General features: G+C 44.2%; 1 protein-coding gene across 1 annotated transcript; it reads right to left on the minus strand.

Moving 5' to 3' along the window:
* Positions 1-7794: 7794 nt before the first annotated feature.
* On the minus strand, positions 7795-16600 carry LOC119391239 (uncharacterized). The gene is made up of 10 exons (XM_049415210.1): positions 16431-16600; positions 15988-16045; positions 15519-15655; positions 14503-14615; positions 13719-13879; positions 12973-13071; positions 11465-11579; positions 8640-8712; positions 8260-8305; positions 7795-7926 (listed from the first exon to the last, which is right to left on the minus strand). Exons 1-10 carry the CDS (start codon positions 16598-16600, stop codon positions 7795-7797), a joined length of 1104 nt encoding a protein of 367 aa, XP_049271167.1.
* Positions 16601-21721: the final 5121 nt, after the last annotated feature.

Below are 21721 nucleotides of genomic sequence, written 5' to 3' on the forward strand. Positions count from 1 at the left end.
AAATATTTTGGTAATGTCAGTTTGCCAAGCGGTGGTGCCAGTTTCTCGCCACCGCGGTGAGCAATAACAACAACAGCAGCACCACCACTAACGAGGACAACAAATCCACGATGGAAAAACGAATAGAAAAAGTGACAATGGTCGCGAGCCAGCAGCGTTTCACCGAAGTCGCCCCTGTTTGAGTGACCGTCATTCTTACTCCATTTTTTTTTGCATCTTGAGGAAAGTGAACTGACCTCGTATGTCTATGATTTGATTCGTGACGTTGGAAAATATTTTTTTGCGGTAATCACTCGTGTCTGACGTTTCATGAATGTAGAAGTGCCTGTCGTTGACTGTTAAGGACTTGCCCATGCCTGACCGTCGATAGCAAGAGGCGCTAAGTAACGATTATTGGTGTTTCTAAATTTGAAACATCTTTTTTTCGAAGAAGCGACCATTTGTCACACGGTCGCTTCTCCATCGATTCAGACTCAGCCACCGCGCATGTAAAAGTACTCGCCGGGGACAAGACCTAATCGTCCGCAGTCTGCCGTGTACAACATTTGGAAACAGTTGCAGTTGCCATGACCGCTCACTGGGCCAGCAAAAGCACTTTGTTTGAACTTCAGTGACTTTAAGCATCTTCGTCAAATTTAAAAGATTATTTCTTCACTAGCCAGAGAAAAAACGTATTAAAAGGGATCACAGCCTTGCTTTGGAGGATCTAAGAATGCGCGATACGAGCGATTTATTGGTTTGATTTAGTTGACTTCCATTCCAATGACCGTCGCAACGATTAGATGCTATTCCAGATGCAATGTTGGGCACGTCGCCTATACTGGTAATGCCATGCGTAAAAAAATTCGGCAGATCCCACGTACCGCGAGAATCGATGTTATGCGAAGCATGCGCGGGATGGTGACTGTATTTAATTTTTCACATTGAGCGAAACGTTACGGAATGACGCTAGAGAAAGGTGGAAGTGGCATATGCACACTCATATGTTGTAGAGTCGCATACGTATTTTATAACCAGTTGTTTACATGCAGTTGCGTAACGATGCCAACAGAAACATGGGTGTTACCAACACCAGACGCGGTAAGCTGATATTGCCACGCGTGGCACTTGCAGTGGTGCTTATATTGATGTAGTGCTTGAAATCCGATTGAAGGTCGACGAAGACCCCGAGAGACGAAGCGGACGGTCTTGGCGAAGGAGCTTGGCCTCTATCTATCGTGTGCAAAGCGCTTCTTAAGTCACTTTCGCCGCAGTACTTTTTTGTCATACAGAAAAGCGTAATAAGATTAAGAAGGGGCTACTAGCGGTCACGGGGCACAATACATCTGGTTCATTTAATTACACACGCGCGCATGCACCGTATATTTCCGAGTACAAGTATGATCGTTGATGTCTAAAATCTTTACTGGCAATCATTCAGAGCTGTTCATGACGTCGCTGCGGCCCTGAGAAACACTAAATCAAAACGTATGCCGACTTTCTTTTGTCGCATACTAATTTTCCATGTTTTCTGGTGATACGAATTTCGGATGATATGAATATTTTTGGCAACCCCGTCAGATTCGTATCACCGAGGATTTACTGTAGTTAGTCGGATCCGTTCGTGATCGCGGCTCCAAAGGGTCTAAGTGCAGTGAAGTGCGAGGTATAGTGCAGCTGATGGAAATCATGGATGCCTCTTACGATGAAATCATCTATGATGTCTCCTGTCTTGGATGTGGTAGCGAGGATGTGGTAGCGATGCCCTGTCCAAATCCAAGCCGTCTTTCACGCAGTGTAAGGACCAGGCGTTTTTGGGTCATGATAAATCAATGTTGAAGTCACCGGTAATGATGAGAGGCATGGTTCTCTGGGCAGAATTATTATTGGAAGCATCGATCCCAGTTTTTGCATAATCCACGTGGTCCACGTTGGGGACCACGTGGATGAGTGGATGGTAGTTGAGCGTCTTCCAGGCGTGTTCTGTCTTCAGCTTCCTCGCTTTCCTTGCGTCTGTCGCGGTGGTGTAGCGGTTACGGTGCGCGGCTGCTGACCCGAAAGTCGCGGGTTCGATCCCGGCCGTGGCAGTCGAATTTCAATGGAGACAAAATGCTAGATGCCCGTGTACTGTGAGATCTCGGTACACGTTAAAGAATACCAGATGGTCAAAATTTCCGCAGCCCTTCGCATCAGCGTCTCTCATAATCATATCGTAGTTTTGGGACATAAACCGCAACAGTTATTATTATCACTTTCCTTGCGTATCAATGTGCGCGTCTTCGTGGTTACTGTGTTGGTTGGGACTCTGCATCACCTGTGGCACATACCCGCATAACATGAACTCTGGTATGGGGGTATGTGCCACACGTGACTGAGAGAAAGGGTTTCATAACGTACGCGACATGTATTTTGCGTTATTCATGTCATGATCAGTGAATCGTGTTCGTCATACACTGATCCCCGGCTGTGCCAATTTTGGTATATTACAAGTTATGGAGACGACCAGGAGAGCGCCCAGACGTAGGCGGCTAGATAGATAGATAGATAGATAGATAAATAGATAGATAGATACGTAGATAGAAACGGCCAAAGTGCCTGGGGTTCGCTAAGAAATGCTTCGCATTTAAAAGTGATATACATAGAAAAAGAAACTAGATGACCTAGAACGGGTCCTCAGCCATTATCGTCGTTGTGTGCGCGCTCCATATAATGCTGGTCCTCAAGCAACGGATAGGTTACGTTTTATTCATTTCAAAACAGTTTTATGCGGACTTTGACTTAGCTGTATACCGATTGCTGTGTCTACTGCTTTAATTCATCGCACGTGTAATTTTCTGTGCTCTCAAACCAATTAGCGTGCACGCTGAGCATTATTTAACGGATACGAATCACAGGATCGGTCCATCTTGGCTTCTTTCTCAGTCTGCAAAAGAAAAAAAAAACAAGATTAGGTAAAACGTAGTAGTACCTAGCATAGTCATACCTTGCTGAAAATATAATCATTGGTCTATAATGAGCTCACGCGTGATATAAGTATGCCTCGAGAATATGTGAGGCCACTCATTTCCAATAGGCGTTATTATCAAGACTAACTGGGCGCTCACATTAAAACGTTTTTTTCTTAAGAGTTAATACATTGAAGCCAGCGTATCTTCGGCGGCGTTTTGGCTATGACTGACTGCTTCTCCTTCTTTAATTTTCCCACTCGTAGATCGGCAAGATGTAACGATTCCGTTTGCTTGATTCTATTTTTTTTTTCTGTTCGGAGAGTAAAACCCCACAAATTATTATTATATTAAATCATATATTCTGTTCATCCACAGATCGCGTAAGCTTGGTCCTTACGCGTAAGCCGATGACCAAAAACCGAAAAGAAAGAAGTACTGAAATAGAGTAATTACACTTCCTAGAAGTTCATTAATATAGAGGCTAAGGGATTTGAAAATCAAGTGACGCCCTCGGAGAAATGTTATTCTTAAAGGCATGTAAAGTGGGCTGTTTCATTCCAACACGACGTCTTGTATAGAATAGAGCGACTTGAAACTTAGACGTTTTTGTTACCACAAATATTCAGCGCTAGAGGTAAATCCCGCTATGTTTATAATCACACATTGAACAAATTAATATGAGTGACTTTCTTACCTCAACTTTTGTCCTCCTGTTGTAAACATGGCATTGACGATTTTCTCTATTTCTCTCCTGTAAGAAAAGTAAAAGGAAGACCGAAACGAGATTTTTTTTGTTTGCCTTCTATTCCTTAAATAGTCGACAAGTGTTCAACAGTGCAATCAATGTATTATATTATCGCCGTATTAGAAAGCCTCATCGACTCTCGATGTTGGTGAATCCTTCATCAGGTGCGGATGGTTAGTTCGCCTAAATTTTACTGGAGACTGTCCGAGTTGCATTGAGTCGTTCGCACTTAAATACTGCTACTAACATGGATTAACCATATGTAGTGAGAAAGAGACAGATGTGGTTGTAGCATGTATACATACTTGTGTAAGTACGCTCTGCCGTGGAGATTCAAGAGGAATCCCAGGGCAGACATTCCAAGCCAAATGCCCAGGTACCCACCCGCGTACGCAAGCAGCTCGATCCGCTACGTGATGTTATCAGAGAAGAAAAAAGAAATATGAAGGTAATTTTAAGCACACTGTAGTTCCTTAAAGAGGATCTTAATTTTCAGAGGGACTTCAGAGCCCGTGATAACCTATGAATCACAAATAAACGCCACCTATAGTCATTGACAACGTAAAGACTTCAATCACGTTGCATGACAGGACTAAAAAGAAACTAGGGGCCGCGACATGGCTAATACGAAAGGTAGGACATGAGGGCTCATAATATGGCCCTTCTTAGGACCGTCGATATGGCCTTCGACTCAATCTTAAATGCATAGATAGAGAGAAAATTTACTGACCCGTATATAGGCGCACGTACACCAGTGATACAGATACTTTAGTGCAGACAAATACAATGTCTACGTGCCTTACACCCCCGGCAGCGCACTCACCAGCTCATCTTATGTCTTGAATAGCTGCTGGGAAACCACCAATATTGTATTTTTTTTCTCTCTTCCATTCAAAGGTCCCGTTAGAACATTGGTCAAATGTCCGGCGATGCTATAATATCGTCCAATACTTTAACGTTTTCTAAAATCTTCGATGAGTAAACGCTACTCTCTACTGTGTAGACATACTTTGATGCGGCAGTACGCGCAGACGAATCAACGTAGCCAAATTTTGTTAATGCAAGTGAAATACAAATTTTCAGTCGAGATAAAGCGCTGAAATGAGGCAGAAATGAATTGTGCCGGTTGATATACAGCAGCCACTTTAATCTGCCCGGCAGATTTATTTGCCAAAGGCTGATTCGGAGCGTGTTTCATTTTTTTATTTGTCGTTTCTAGACACACTCGCACCACGGTCCACTTTCTTTTTCTGCGCTGTCGAGATTGTGCTCAGCCGATCACGTCGCGTCACTCCTAAGCGGCAGGCTTTAATCGCTTTATTTGAGTATGTGGACATCGGCGTGTGTTTTGCTGGAGTTAGCCAATCACCGTGGTCCCTCAGCATTGTCAAGACGTCTATTGTGAAACAAATGCAGAATTTGGTGGCCTCTTGTACAGGATGGAGTTCATTGTCTGTAGCAGCGATCCATCAAGAATGACATGCGCCAATGAATAATCTCAATCAACTTCACAACCTGTCATCCTGAACGATACGTTGTGTTTGCTGGCCTGAAGGTCGCAGAATCAAGTCCCGGCCACGGCGGCCGCATTTAGATGGAGGCGTAATGCTGGAGGCCTGTGTACTTAGATTTAAGTGCACGTTAAAAAACACCAGATGGTCAAAATTTAATATATATATATATATATATATATATATATATATATATATATATATATAATTGATACGTTTTGTTCAACGCTCAGCAGTTTATAATGAAGTGAATTTAGACTAACTTCGAGGTGACAACGTAGAATGGTGGCTTGTGAAAGCACATCAGTATCAGATTTTCTGGGCAGCCTTTGTTTCCTCAGCCGGTCTTAGATATTGACCCAGATATAAAGCAACAGTGGTGGCCGGTTGAAGGAAATAAAGGCAATGATCCGAGACAACATACATATGGCACATGTCATTGCTATAGGCGCTACGTCAGACATATTTGTTATAAAAGTATGCCCTTCTTTCGTTTTATATTTTGTGTTACCCTATTTTACTCTGCTTGGTAAAAAAAGCTATAACAACATTGCCATAAACATCTTGAACGAAAACATTTCACTTAACTGTTAACGTGGGCTGGTACAGCACGAGCTCTTCGATGTCTGAACGGAAGCGAAGCTTTAGAGTGAACTTCTCCCTGCAATCAATGATTGAGTAAGTGCGCAACAGTACAAGCGGTGCGAAGCATATACATCCCTTCAAGTCGTGCTCGTGTAAACGCGAAAGGAAGCCATCGCATTTACCACATCACCTCACGCCAGTGTACCACACAGTTGCTTACATAGAACGCATTAAAAGAGGTGTGGAACAAGATTGAATTACGTTTTCACGGATTAGCTAAACTTTACGCGTGGCTTTAGATTCGGAAGTTTTTAGTTAAAGAGCACTAATAAGAACAAAAAGATTGCCAATTCGACATTTTCTTTCACATTTAGAACTTTTCTGTTCAAATGTAGCTTTCCGTCCCGTGAATAGACGTAATTCAACACTATCCTGACAAGTGCCGATAAGCAACTTCATGTATTAATAATAGAAGTGATGAAAAACGCTTGTCTAGGTAGGTTTGTGCACTGGTATACACGGTCGCTTTAAAATATTTGAAATACTCGGTATATTGAAATCCCACCCAGAAAGCCCGTTCTCCCAAAAGTACCCTCCTCCACGTTCAAGTAGTACCATTGTTATGGTAGTAGAGTACCATGACAAATTCTTTACGAGAACTAGCACGTTGTAACAAACCATACGGCAATCTTGCCTGCATGAATTGCGCCGCATATGTTGCCTTCTTGATTATATCCGGTTTCGTGTTTTCGCTCTGTAATGTGTTCGCCATGATACAAAGCAGATTAACCCACCTAAAAGCGATATGGGGTCATGTTGTTGTCGCGGAATTGTTGCTGTTTTCTAATGCGCAATATTCGGCTAATTAAAAAGGTTGCCTTTTAATCCCCATTGATGCCCACTGTAAACGCCAACCTACACCATTCCCTTTGTTCCAGTGCACGTAGGACGAACTTGAAGGGGCATCAGTGTTCGATTCATGTAACCTATAGACTATCGTTCAAACGTACGACACAAATACACTTTACATTAGTTCACAGCTAAAGGCATGCATGTATTTGCGTAATATAACCAGTGCAATGAACGTCACTTCTCGCTTTCCGCCCGCCTTGCTTCCATCTTACCGAAAAAGAGAAGGTGAAAGAAAAAAAAGATAAAGAAGAAAAGCAGAACTTCTTCGGTTTGATATACGTACATTCTTTCCAGTGCGGAGCCCTGGAAGTAAACAAGCATGAAGAAAAGGTCAAACGTCTTATCGTATGCATGATTACTTAAAGGGTGTTTGTTTGTATGTTTGTCTCTTTGTTTGTTTACAGGGAGCGATTTAGTCACGAAAAAAAAAGAAATTAGCGCAGTTTGCACTAAGTGCGCAAATCTTGGTCATAGCAGAGCTGGAGGGCATGTTTCAGCATCTCTTGTTAGCCATCTGTACAGAATGCTTGGGCGGTCATTGAGCGCTTGGTGGTTCATGATTATGATAATTTTCTATCAACTACGCACGGCAAACCTCGGGCATAAGCGCTCTGCTGTAAAACTCGGGAGTACACGCTCATAAATGCTCTTCGCTGCGTTTCATGACGCATGCAATTTGGCAAGATTCCCCGTAATTCTAATATGCACTGAGGGTAGATCACTGATGGCATGCGGAAGTAAGAATAATACCGAGAAATGCAAACATCAGGATAGCGCATGAGATTACGATAAAGTGGGCACTACACACATAAAACATTCCAGTCCGAATTCCAGTTGTCTTTTTGCCATTTTTCGAGGCGACACTAAAATGTAAATAATGAAGATACGTTGTTTCACTTTGTAATTTCCCAAAGCATCGTTTTCCTTCACCGCGACACATTTTATATGCTTCCCCCAATTACTCGCTGTATTGCGGTGAAAGCATATCGCATTTTGTTTGTGCATGCTTCACTGCTAGCATTCGCGTCATTGAGACACGAACTGAATTGTAATAAGAAAGTAAGATAGGCAAGACAGCGCTATGTGTGTAACGTTATGTATATCACTGAATACCTCAAATCACTACAACACCATTTCTATCCGCTACTCCTTTGGATGCACGCTTTGGAGGACGCAGAGGTAGACTGTTGCGACGGAAAGCGTGCTTGCCGTCGTACCAGCACAGCTCTGCGTCCTCCAAGGAGTACTGCAGACAAGTTAATATTTAAAGACGGCTATTCTAGTTAGTATTACACGTACGGCACCTTTCTAGTTTGTCGTATATGCAAAATGCATCAAAGAAAAAAGGAATGATTGCGCACGCGCCAAAACAAAAAACGTTTTGTATTTCTTATATCTCACAAACATAGGAACCGCGTTTGATGCAGCAGGAATTGTATAGATTTCATGTGGCTCAGACTAGTAAGTTACACTATGTTTTAAATTAGTGGGCTACTTTTTAAGAAGCACTACAATAAGAGTGTTCAAATAACATCTGTCTCTCACGAACTTAACTCACTCCAAAGGGAAAAATGCAAACCTGTTCATCGGAAATTGCAGATATGCGGACATCGTAGAGAATTTGTCTGAAAGGCAACAACACAAATGCAATTAGCTTTAAAAGAATATTTTGCTTTCATTTTCTTTGGACATGTGCGCATAAGCCAATATGGGGACGCTGTAATGTGACTAGGGAGGATTCGTTAACTGCGTGAGGCTTGTCGAAAACCTTCCCAGGGAATGTATTTAGAAGGTGCTTATGTACTTCCCGTGACTGTCATCATTTTCCAGTCAAACATTCCAATATACGTAGCGTGTAACTTGTTAAGGTAAGTGTGCTGTGCATCACGAAAGCGCACTACACAAATTGCATAGAGAACAATTACGTCTCAGTACAATGGGCAAAAATGTTAGACTCACTCGCAGGGTAGGCCGCAGATGCGATCACACTTATCGTAGGTGTTGTTCTCCGTGAGCGCATTCTTGCACTGTTCTGCAAGGGAAAAGAAATTGAGCTCTGTATATTTTGATGTGCCCTCGTAGAACAACTTGCTGTGTGGGCTATGACGTCATATAGCCTGTTGTGACTGCACTGTGCACCGTATACATCAAAGTGTAGCGCATGTGTCACAACCAAACACTGTTATAATGCCTAATTGTCATTACAGGCTCATTATACGATCGAGAAGCGTAGGAAAAGCGTGTGTAACATCCAAGTTCAAAGAGATGAAAAATCCTTGTCACATGGGGTGTTACTGCAGCCAGCGTTTCAAAAAGTGGTCTTGTCTTCTTCAGGGCAGCAGCTATACAGGCGCAAGACCACTTCTTGAAACGTTGGCGCCAGTAAAACCCCGTGTTCAAGGATATTTTATATCTTCAAGCCGCTATCTTCTCCTGAACGTTGTTTTGAAGTTCAAAGAGATATTCAAATTTATTTCACGAAGAACCGTTGAGATCAATTACTGTTGGGAAGTTTCCCATTCTTCAACGTATACGTCTTGAAATGCTGACACACGTACTTAAGTATCATTGCTACTGATCAAAACTGGTACACCCCTTCGTATTTAAAGAAACATGCCCCGTCAAAGAGAAAAGAAAGAGAAAAAAAAACGGCTTCGGAAATTACATTTCAGGTAATTTAGTTATTGAATATTCGGCGTGGACGTTAACGTTTGATGAAATATTCAACATGCAGATTCTCTGCCCAACTTATATGTCGTCAGTCACGTTCTTCCCATTTTTAAGGACACATTTGTATGGGTGTTACATCCTCGACAGGGCGACAGTAGTGGCCTGGCATATTAACTAAGCGCCAGCGGTTCATCGCTGCACTGTGCACGGACGGAATATTAAACAAAATTATGATTCATGTTCCTCATAACACGCACACGTGCGCATCCGCGCACGCGCCAGATTGCGAAGGACAGTGAAATGCAAGGTGATGGAAGCCAAGTGTTGTCGCAACTGAGTATTAACTATTAAAATCGCGATGTGCATTTTGCTGTAGCTGTTTGATGGATGATCGCTATGGAGTCCATTACTGCACGTGTCCCGAATAACATCGCGCAAGACTACATGGCTAAGATAGATGGAGACTGAACGGACCAAAGGTATGTCTGTGGGATCCATAGAGCTTCCTAATATTACCTAGAGGGAACTCTGGCGCTGTGATCGTTCAGCCACCATGGCAATGATCGGGGTAGTACACGGATTTGCCTAATCTTCGTGCTTACGGCTTCGAACGCACTTGTGGCTTTGTTTATTGCTATGTATTGTTTTTCTTTCGGATAAAAGAATGGATCGTTGTGAACTTCGTGACCAGATTTTAGTTGGTGAGCCCAAAAACGTTAAAATGGTGAAGTGGAACTGCTGACTTTTGCTGAACTTCGTTTTGCGACAAAACGGATGCAGGCGACGCGGAGCCAAACGGAGCCGAAAGGACGAAGTTTAGACAAATCCGTGTACTACCCATCATTCCCATGCTGACTGAAGCGCCATGCGTTGCAGCTCCCATAGACTCTAGCGCCAGAGTTCCCTCTAGTAAGTATTGTATAAACTCTTTGACCCTAAGCAGCATGCGTTGCAGCTCCCATAGACGCTAGTGCGAGAGGTCCCTCTAGTGTATCTATAAGAAACTGTATGGTGGGATCCACGCCATAAGGGGGAAAAAATGGAGGCGACCCTAATCCACGACTAAGGTGTCTGGTGGTGGCACTCGCACTTGGGCGTTCGTGAGCCCTGGTGTATTCCTTGAGTTAACCTGGTGTTTCGTAGCGCTGCCGAAACGGATCTCGGAGGCCACATACAAAGAGGAGCGTGGTTGAGATCTGCTCCTCCAGGCGCCGCAGCGATCCCAGCTGTTCTCAAGAAGACTGTCTGCTCTCGCAATGAAGTCTTTAAATTAATTTTCATTAATTATCCTGACCCTACATAGGTTCTTGTCCTAAATAAAGTTATGCTTCAATATCATAGCTATCCAATATGAATTTTAACTTGAACTATAACCATTTATTTCTTGCCAGATGTATATTTTAAAACGACTTTTCTGGATATCCGGAAAACTGGAAGTAAGTGCTCGGCCGGAAGTGCTTGGAAGAGAGACAAGAGCGTCGCTCGTTGCTCGCGTTACTAAAGAAGAAAAATGTTGCAGTGGCTTAGCTCGGCTATGCTAGGATAACGTAGCGTTAGCAAAGGTTCAGCTGATTATTCTTAGCTTTCCTGATTGTCTAAGATTAGCTTGATTGTCATGCTTACTGCTGCTTCAATGACACACACATGGTATAAGTATTATGTGGCACATGTATATTTATTCTGCCAGGCAACTACTTCGGGATCCGATGAGTTAAGCTTCTCCGCTCATCTGCGCCGTTGAGCAGCATTTCCGCTCTCCTTCTCCATGGCTATACCACACTGGCAAACGCCAGTCAGAGGCACTATCAAGCGGCTCCAGCGCAGTGTCAGACGGCGACTGCACAGCGAAGGCGAATAGCTGAGCACGCGCCGGCACCAGTACGTCTGCCAGGGCTACGACGTCACTCCTCTGGAAAGCGCAGACCGGCGGCGGCGAGTCGCGCGTGGCGGCGGCGGAGTGCGCGAGAGGTTCCGGCTCTGCTGCGCCAGCTGTGTGACATCACTGATCATCGCGCATGCGCAGCACGGCTCTTGAGGAGACACGCGAAACTGGCTCGGCCAGGCCAGTGTAGCTAACGCTACAAAAATGGAAAGAGGATGGTTGGGAGGCTCACCTGTCTTGCTGAAGTTGCACGTCGGGAACGGGTAACTGGCGGTGAACTCGTACACAGCCTGAACGCAGCCGCAGTGCATCACCTCCAGCTCCATGGCGCACTTCTGCACACAGAGCTGGGATAACCAGAAGAAATTGTAAGGGCGTAGCCTTCCTATACAGATCATCACTGTCAACGTTAGCCCAGATAAGATTAACAAATACGACTGCCATACGATGTACAAATATGGTATCTACGGTGTGTAGCTTCTTCTTTATTCTTATTTTTTTATATCTTTCTTCCCGCATCCTTCTAGGGCCTTTCTTCCCAAAACCTAGAAGCCAGCGTATATTCTATCTATCCCACACCCGCGATAGATATGATATACACTGGCTGATCATTCTGCTTCGAATAAATATATTTCTGTCTCTCTCAGCCATTTTTATGAGCATAAACAGGTTTATGTGCTAGATCTGGCTGAATGGAAAACGCTAGTGAAACACCAATTTACTTCGTTGATAATGTGAGAAATGTCGGATGGGAACGCTGTCACGGCGTCCTAGAAGAACAACAATAAAAGTTTATTTGCGGAATACTTCGTTGCCTTAAAACAAGGCAACGTCATGTGGTCGGGCCCCTATTCCAAGGCACCGAAAGGATGGCGAGGGCCAGTGGCGTCCTAGATAAACCTATTATTAGCCCCGCATTATCAAGCATGCGTTATCCAGCGTATTTATTTGTTTCTTGTTGTGGTTGCTGTTGTCGTTGTTGTTATTGTTGCTCGAAAAAGAAGATGTAATTGACAACTTCAAAAGTTCAATGAAACTTCTGTTGGGCCTAGTTGTTACATATCTTTTAATGTGAAAACATCAGCGCAAACCAGGACCTTCAAAACCTTCAGAAGTTCGCTTCCAGATTCGAACAGCACAATCTTGGCTGGTTTAATAATAATATAATAATATGTGGGGTTTTACGTCCCAAAACCACGATATGATTATGAGAGACGCCGTAGTGCAGGGCTCCGGAAATTTCGACCATCTGGTGTTCTTTAACGTGCACCTAAATCTAAGTACACGGGCCTCTACCATTTTGCCTCCATCGAAATGCGACCGCCGCGGCCGGGATCGAACCCGCGACCTTCGGGTCAGCAGCCGAGCACCGTAACCGCTATACCACCGCGGCGGACCATCTTGGCTGGTTTAACAAAAAAATAATAATAATAAAACTAAAAATAAAACAACTCTTGAGAGACCGGTTATAAATAGAAGTATGCAGAAAAAAAAAAGGTTCCAGCCCAAGGAGAGTGTGGTTCCCCATTCTTCCTACACGACGACAAAACCAAAAAAAAAGAATTATGACTCCGTTGGAAGGGCATAAATGAACATAAAAAATTTGCCACACATATTCTCGCGCTAGTATATTAAATCGTGAGAGCGTTTCGGATGTTTACCCAATTGTTCACCCAAGTTCTCTTATGAAAGCGCGTACACGTTTGAAACTACCAGCACCATGTGGTGAAGCACACTCACGTCGTAGTTGAGCATTCCCTGGAATTCCGGGAAAGACCCCTGCGACTTGTAATCGGTGCACATGCTTTTGTAAGGCGCGGGAAGCCTGAAGGTGCGGAGCTGCGCCAAGAAGTTGGAATTTTTTAAAACATATTTTCGCCTCTGTACGCTTGTATATTCCCCATTTGTAACTTATTATTATGTAGAATAAAATAATTGTGAACTCTGAACACCGGAAAGTAATGAGATGATTACTGGTTGTAGAGATGGAAGAGTTTCTTCTCAAACGCAATTACATACATAAACTAGGGGCAACACTGCTAGATGTTCTGCAGAGATTCGAGCGGTGAGGCCTTCATTAAAAGAATTGTTAATGGTCACTTCGATGACACTGCGGCTACCTAACTAAACAGTCTTCCGAAGTATTCGTGCGTTAGCTTCGGTACGTAAGCTTCAGTCAGGTATAGTAGGTAATAGTGTGCCTTACTTAAGCCAAATAATGCAGTATTTCGTATCCGTGAAATAGCCTGAGTTTCAGATCTAGAGGACCGAAATCTAGGGATCGCTACTGAACAGGCTTACGGAAGACGGCACAAAGAGCAGAAAATAACACAGAAAAAATACGCACGAGTTTGACTTTTTTTTTTTTCGTTTATGCGCAAATCTGCTAGGGAACGCCGTTTTCATCCCACTAACCTCATCACACTAACCCAGGCCCTTTCCTTGATTTATCCGACCCTGTAACACCAGCACGAAATTCCGCTCACCTGTTGGACGGTGACTTGAATTGTCTTTCCCGGAAGAAGCTGCACAGCAGAAAGCTGGTCGGGAGGGCAGAGCCCGGTCTGGTGCACGAAAAGCGGGTAGAACCAGCGAGGCAGTAGGAGCATCGTGTCGCGTTTCGAAAACTTGTAATGCATCTCCAGCTCTACGGAGTCAACGAACAGTCAGGGTGTTTTTCACCTGCTACTGTACAAAGCGGCCGAATAAAATGGACATGCTTGGTACTTTGTTTAAAAAGAAGGCGAAAGAAAAAATCTTGAAGAGAAAAAGATGTGCTGATCACTTCAGAGAGATAGATACAGACAAAGGTATATGTTATATGGGCTAAGTTGTCAGCATCCGAATTTAACGAGTTTGTAGGGCCTAAAAGCAAACGTTACGGTTATGTGCTTTATTTCGACTCCGAATGACGTCACATTTAGCAACGGCCAGAAGCCGGTATTCGGGTTGTCTGTTGTAAAAGGGTATTTGAAGGCAAGGATTATATGCATACGTGTTTCTCGAACTGATGAACGCATACAGAAGTATAATTAACCATAAAGCTTTGTCCAGAATCATGATATGCTGTACATATGCAGAACATTGGTAATTTAGATGCATGGATGTATTTAGATGTATAAGATGCATGGACACCCGCCGCACATGAAAAGTTACTTTTGGAGAAATCCTTTTTTTACTCTGTGTTAAGAAATTTCCGAAAGTGTTATCGGAAATATCCCTGGTATATATGCATACTTGCGATCTTTGTCGCTAGCATGGTCGACTCACCCCACTCCCACTGGTTCGGGCAGTCTCTGAAAGGGTGCTCGTGCCGTGGTATGGCGTTCACATCGAACGTGTAGCACTGCTGCGAAGGGACCCGGTAGTAGGTGCTGCTTATTCTAATGGAAGACAGTTTTAGAAATTGTAAGCCCATGTCAGCGAAACAAGTTTATTGCGATAATAAATATGTGAGCTACTGAACGCCGGGCAGATAAAGGCGCGCCATGAAAACTGAATATTTCCACGGACCCCCCTTTCAACGTCCGTAACAGTAGTGACGAAGCTGCGTTACCGCCATTATAACATATATCACAATTATGTGTGTTAGCGAAAGCGCATGCGTACAATGCGCCTTTTCCGTGAAACAGGGAACAATCGGTGGCAAATTTGTTTGCAGTCTCTTTTTCGTTAGGTCATAACAAAAAGGGGGGGCACTTTCGTTTTTTTTTGTGTATGCTTTATGTATATTACATGGTATCATGAGTTCACTCTATACATATAGCGGGAAAGCAGTGAGAAAATTAACCCTACAGCTTTTAGTGTTGTTATGAAAATGATCGCTAACATCGACGCTCTAAATGCCCGGACAGTGTCGCAGTGCCAACGTTAAGTCGTTTCGCTGCTGTCACAAAACGAAACCTTATGTATGTATGTACAGGCTGTTTGACACTTGGGGGAACACTCGGAGCACGTTGCAAAGTGCTCCGAGCTTTCCCCTAAGTGTGAAACAGCCTGTACCTGGCTGCAATTACCAGCTTAGAGCTTCACCCCCATAGTGTCGAGTGCAACGCGTCACGTAGTTTGCATCCGTAGCAAATATGCTAGTCGATCACCCTGCCAATGTAAACGAGAACGCTTCTGCTCTGTTCAATTATGCAGATGACGCCTTTTTAGCTTAATATATTTACGCAACTAACAAGAGGTCCCGCTGCAGTTGAGAACTACGGAACCTCTCTCTGTATGACTTCCCCAGCATTTACAAGTGTTAAGTGGAAATGATAAAATTGAACTTCAACTTGAACCTGTCGGTGCAGTTGAAAGCGGGACAACGTTGACTCCCTGAACTGATGACGCAGGTGAACAACTCCTGGACAAGGAAGGACGCGTTCTTGCGCAGCTCTGGATTCGCCTGGGGCACGTACAAGCCAGGAGCGTATATCTGGGGTCAAAATTTGGAGATACAGCAAAAAAAAAAAAAGAATATGGTTTTACTAACATGTTTCACAAGGGCTTGCCGAAAAAGTGACGTCGCACATAGTTAAGTAATGTAGACATACAAGGGAAACAAGCAAACAGAACGAAAGCCACATATGACAGATGTACAACACAAAATTCCTCCATCCATACGCGCAATACGCACAGGCCACGAAGACGTCATGAGTGTCCTGGACAACGCCCGAACTTTGTGTATAAGCAGGTTGCTAAGGTGGTGTACATAACAGTAATGTACCTATACAAATTATTTGACAGGCATGGCTCTGGTTAACTCACCATGTCATGCTTATTGCACTTGTCCGGCGTGTACTTGCAGAGCTTCTCGGCGCTCAGCCTATGTAAGAAGAAAAGGCAAAAACACGACAGGGCTTATTAAAATCAAATATTGCACGCCAGAAGGCTTGCTGACGCAGTTGCCTTTCGCAAAGATTATTTGGCAGGCAGCGCTTCTCTCAGTCGTTCCTTTCGGCCGTTTGCCCGCTTTCGTGCTGTGCATTTCGCCGTGCAATGCCAACTTGCTTGGTCATGTACATCATGCTTTCCTATATCTTTATATTGGATAAGCTCTGACATGCGTATGTGCTTATTCCAGGCGCAGAGAAACAGAGAGCCGTATGGACGTTGCGATTTCTGAGGACTTCGCTCACGTCCTAGCGGGGCCGACTGCCTGCTTCATGTATATAGGCACCACACAGTGCAAAAGTATTAGCGATACTCACCAACCATCCACGCATACAGTGACACCGGGAAAGATGATATGGTCACTTCTCTGACGCTCGTCCATGGTGACGCTAAAGTTGAACTCGAGATAGTAGGTGAGCAGGGTGTAGAACTGATAGAAGTACGAAAGGAAGCAGACAGCCCCCACCAGTATGTGCAGATGATTCATTCTTAAATGTGGGGAGCCACTGGAAGCTGTTGAGCCGACTCTGTGTATACACGGAAATTTTGACTCTAAGACCATAGCTGTCAGTTCGAATCAAACGTTATCGATTCACACAGGTCGCAGTGCATGCTGGTTTTATTTTGTTTCTTGGATTAAGCTGAAAATACCCGTCTTCTCTGCTTATTGACGATGCTTTCAAGTAGTCGAGAAAACGCGAGCACACATGTAGCCCTTTTTGATCCAAAGGGAGAATCTTTAAAAAAAAAAACTTTTTCTTCTACAAGAAACCAGGATCCCTGTCATCCATCTTCTCGTGATTGAGTGTACCGCAGCGGCCATTGCTATTTTCTTGTTTTTAGATACACGTTGTCAGGTGAACAAAAGCTTATCGACGTCAGAACTTGCAGCAAACGGACTCTTTCATCGCCCTAATGACCGTCCTTCAAATGAAATATTACAGGCGCTTCAGAACCATGTCTTATATCCTTACAAGCGACAGCGATGTGGGGCCCTTGTGCAGAAAACATGAAAGTTAACTTCAAGGTATTGTGCGAGCACGCAGTTGGGACGTGTCTTTTACCGACAAGCAACTCGGCGAAGACGAAATTAATAGACCAGCAGAGTAAGAGGGCCAGAAGGCACGAACTCTCCATACTTCAAGCTTGACATGTCTGCAGTTCGGCACGCAACGTTCCAAACCTAGCAAAAAATCAAGGAAAGCCTCATCGTCAGGTCAACGCTTTGGTCTATACGACCTTGCACCATAGGTTAGTTTACGTTTTTGTTGAAGTTTTCAGAGTCGATACGAATTCGTAAAGCCCGTGCCCCCCACCTCCCCCAATACAAAAGAAAGCTGTTCGTTTTATCTGCTGTCGTTGCGACAGAAACTTTTCACCTTCTTCTAATCTCTCTAATATCAACTTAGCCACTCTGGCAACACGTCGCCACAACTAAAGCTCCTGCGCGCCTTATTTAACTCCTCCCTCTGTATCCGCTTAAATAAATACTTTAAGTTTGCTCAACCTTCCTGTACTCGTACCTCACACAATATCAATCCTTTGCAACTTAAATCTAGAAATAATTCGTACAAATATAGTTATTTTCCCTTAACAATTGACATGTGATGTTTTCGCCGATCCTGCCCGTAGCCCATGATGGGCTGCAATATGTAGAAATAAATAAAAACAAAATAGATACAGTAACGCCGCTTCCGAATGTCCTGGTGCAATAATGTTTTGTGTCCATGAGGAAATGTCAGATGTCGCCATGGAGAACTAAAAATCCATAACACACTGAAACGAGCATGCACGCTACGTCAGTAGAGGACTCAAGATAGGTGCCCGTTTACGCCATGAGCCTGAAAAAGCAATAATGCGTTAATTAGTAGCGATATCACTTTCTAATGTCAATATGAAGACAAAAAAAGGCAAATCGAGGCTTCTTGTTTGGAGACGCGATTTCTGGTTGTACGACTGTACGATACATCGCTCGTCAGTGTCTACAGGCTTCACTTATTGCCGCTGCGACGCGTATTTTTCACCCAGTCCCCACGTATCCCTTACAAAAGTCTTCGTAATTATTCTAATGTCTTTTGTTGATTTTTTTGTTTTCAGCAGACTTTTTGTTGATATGCAGCTGAATAGCATGCGCGATTTTCGTAAGGGATCTTCAGAGTCCGACTTGTCATTCTCTCGTCGCATCGTCAGGTCGAATATACGAAGTTTATCTGCAGTCCGATTAACCCTCCAGGAGATCCTTTACTTAGCAGCTGTATCACAACCGCTACACTTGCATCCACCAGACAATAGCATGCGTAAAACACGCCTCCTCTTAATAGCTGCAGAGACGCGTTTAAATGCACGTCCGTGCTCACACCATGTAACTATGGAAAGGTTTAAGCGCTGTCACGTTCGATCTTCATCACTTACCAATTCCTCTTGCATGTTGCTAACCGCCGATATTCATTGCCTCTTGTTTTGTTTGATTATCTCTGTTAATTCTATTTGCCACTCCTGGAATAGCCTTTCGATGCAGCAGTGCTATAAATAAATAAATAAATAAATAAATAAATAAATAAATAAATAAATAAATAAATAAATAAATAAATAAATTGAGTAAATATTCATTAATCCAAGAAAAACATGCGGGTATTTTATGCATTTTTGTATTCAAGTGTAGTAATGGTAGAATGAAGCGAAATGAAAGTACGCGAGATAAAAAAAATGCTATAGATGGATCTCAGACCCACATGCAGATATTGTGGGTTCGTCTCCCACTTTTCTCCCGTTTATTTTATAGTTGCAACACTTCCACTGAACGCTATGAATAACGCACCTATATACATTCCGATTCATATACTATATATGGTGAATTCACGTATAGTTGAGTCAAACGAAAGCGAGCGCCTCAGTCCATTCTCTCTTCTTCTCGACGCTTTCCATTCAATACTTGAGCTATTGTTCTTTTTGTGGAGTCCAGAATCATTTTCTGATTTCTTGTAATAATGTTCCTTGCAAAAATTTATTCGAGAAGCAGTATACCGCCGGTTTACATTAGTATAAATATGTCAAATTTAGTTTCTTCAGGGGCTTCGTCCCTTGGATACGGCGACAGGGAGGGTTGCCGATGACTTTCAGGAGTTTCCTAAAAGGTCAAAGAAATTTAGGATAAAGATTCAATGTTTTCTCCTTATCTCTCTTTCGTCCAAGTTTCTTTATTTTTTGTTGCAAATTCTTTGGTTCATTATTTATATCCGCACTCTCACATTGATTTACGATATTCCTAACGGTTTCGAGTTTCTTTTTTATTTCTTCCTTTTGTTTTAATTGATAAAAATAACATATTTTAAGGATTTCCTAAAACTAGCCGGTGTGTCCACAAGTTGAAGGTTCTACTCTACTCTACCTTATTGTCCACTGGCGGTTTGTGCCGTTTTCATAGCCCATCGTAGTCACCATCAACAGCTTGAAAGCACGAGACGAACCAGAAGAAGAAGGTTGTCCCACGCGCTGAGTTGCGTTGGGTGTCTCCGCTGAGGCCTGCAAACTGTCTTCTACCCTCTGCGTGCTGAACCACTGCGGGCTAGCCACCCTCACAGCAGCAATGCCTGCGCGCATCTCGGAAAGCAACAGGCTTGGCGAGAGGGTTTGGTCGCTGGTCGGGCAAGTTCTGCGATGCGCAGCGCCGCCGGTCTGCTTCAGCCCGATCTTGCTTCTTCATGGCTCGGTGAGTTCAACATTGCCGTTCCACGACTACGGCCTACACAGTCGACATAACCAGAAGCTGATTACAGTTTTCATCAACATCAAGAGTGTGTACTGTCGTCATCGCGATTGGAGGCAAGGCCTAAAGGGGTCGTGAACCACTTTTCCAAGTCATTGAATGACCTCGGTATCGGAGTTTATTGCCTCACGAATCAATTGCCGCAAAAATTTCTCGAATCCGTCAAGAGCGAGTGGAGTTACAAGTGTTTGTCGCGCGCCCTAACTGCTTTCTTTCGTCTCTCGTCCTGACGAGCGCGCCAGAAACTAATGGCAGTAAGGGATGTCACAAGGGGAAAGAAGTTACGTCAGCGCGCTTCATGACCTTGAGCGCGCGTGATGAAGATGAAGCACGATCGCTCCCTCCGACTGTTATTTTCGTGCGCGAGTGTGGCTCACTGTGTAATGTTAGAAGACTATGAGCGCTGCGCCGGCACGTGGTGGCACACCATGAGAAGAAGTACATCTAATCCAAACGCCGCTCTCGGTTTTTGTCGGCTATTGGCCAATAGTATGCTGTCTGTTGCTTGACGTCAAACAGCAGGCACCGGAAGCTCTGAAGCGTGTGAGCACAGGTCACTGTATGAAAAGGGGGCGCCTGAGAAAATGGCAAGTTCGCGTTGCGCTTGTAAGCTCTCCTGGCCACGCACGAGTGCAGTATTTGGCTGAGATGTTCATAGCGGTGTCTGCTATTCGCAGGATGTGTCTTCTCACCAAGCACGAGAGGTGCTTCATGACCACTTTACCGTGACCCCTCGCTTGATAGGCCGCCTGTGTAGGTTCCTTTGCCGAATCAGTTTCAAGTGCTGGCGTGGCTGTAGGTTAAAATACATGACCGCTATGCAGAATGCCTGGTTTCCATTCCGGCTTGAACCCTGATATTTATTATATGCATCAGTAGGGATTTTGTGCTCGCGGACAACGCCACCGATACCGTCGCCTGAACTGCGTTTTCTGCGACGCAGGTCTTCAACACTATCACGTTAATGTGGATGGCCATATGCGCGTATGTATTGTGCTCGTACTAGAGCAATTTAGAAGCCACGCCTCCCCAAACTGCCTATACTGTGCTCGAAAGTTAAACTGACTCCCCGCGGGACACACTGCGCTAACTGCTGCTTACACAGTAACCTCTAAAACATTATTCGCACACTCTAAGAAAAAAATACATGTGTTACTCTTCTCGTTGAGCCCTGACTTGTCACGTATATGACTCTCTTTAATGAGATGCGCTAACTCTCTTTTAGGTCCTATGACTCCGACGAGAGTATAATGATCTCCAGAGAGAGTTCACCTGTCTTTTTAAGGACAGTCATACACTTGGATAGCCAAGACACTAAAAAAAGTCAGTTTCGCCGCAACGGCGAAGCAATGAATGCGATAGCAACAAATTGGAATGTAGCGCGAAGAACGGAAAGCAGCTCGAAATTGCCAGCGCGTCGCTCGAGCCCAAAGGACGCACGAAAAGAACGCACACAGGACGAGCGCGAACTATCGTGCGTCACAGCTCGACACTTGAAGCGCACTGCTAAAACATGAAGCAGGACGCACGAGACGAACGCACAGGTACACACAGGACGAGCGCGAACTAAATGTCGCAGTTGTTACTTATTTCTGTTTGAACAGCGCGCTCCTTTCGCAAACGCGGCCGCTGCAGCGAGCGAAGTGACCTTCGCACGCTCTGTGACTTCAGCGCGGGCATCGAGGGGAAAGCACAAGACATACAACCCCCCGCCCGCTCCCCTTGAGATACAACCCCCCGCCCTTTCTTTCCTTGAGATAAGCGCACGAAGGCGACCACGCCCTGTAGGGCGCAGAGCATCGGCGTTCGCAGGAGCGGGAGGACGACCTTCAAAGCGCGCCC

This window comes from Rhipicephalus sanguineus, chromosome 4 (assembly GCF_013339695.2).
Source record: "Rhipicephalus sanguineus isolate Rsan-2018 chromosome 4, BIME_Rsan_1.4, whole genome shotgun sequence".
NCBI lineage: Eukaryota > Metazoa > Arthropoda > Arachnida > Ixodida > Ixodidae > Rhipicephalus > Rhipicephalus sanguineus.

What these genes read in the sequence shown, in the direction of transcription:
- LOC119391239 (XM_049415210.1), bottom strand. Translation starts at nt 16,600, where the DNA reads ATGAATCATCTGCACATACTGGTGGGGGCTGTCTGCTTCCTTTCGTAC. An exon ending in ACTGTATGCGTGGATGGTTG is followed by an intron (nt 16,046 to 16,430) that starts GTGAGTATCGCT and finishes CTTCTTACATAG; the next exon opens with GCTGAGCGCCGAGAAGCTCT. An exon ending in GTGCAACTTCAGCAAGACAG is followed by an intron (nt 8,713 to 11,464) that starts GTGAGCCTCCCA and finishes TTTCCCTTGCAG; the next exon opens with AACAGTGCAAGAATGCGCTC.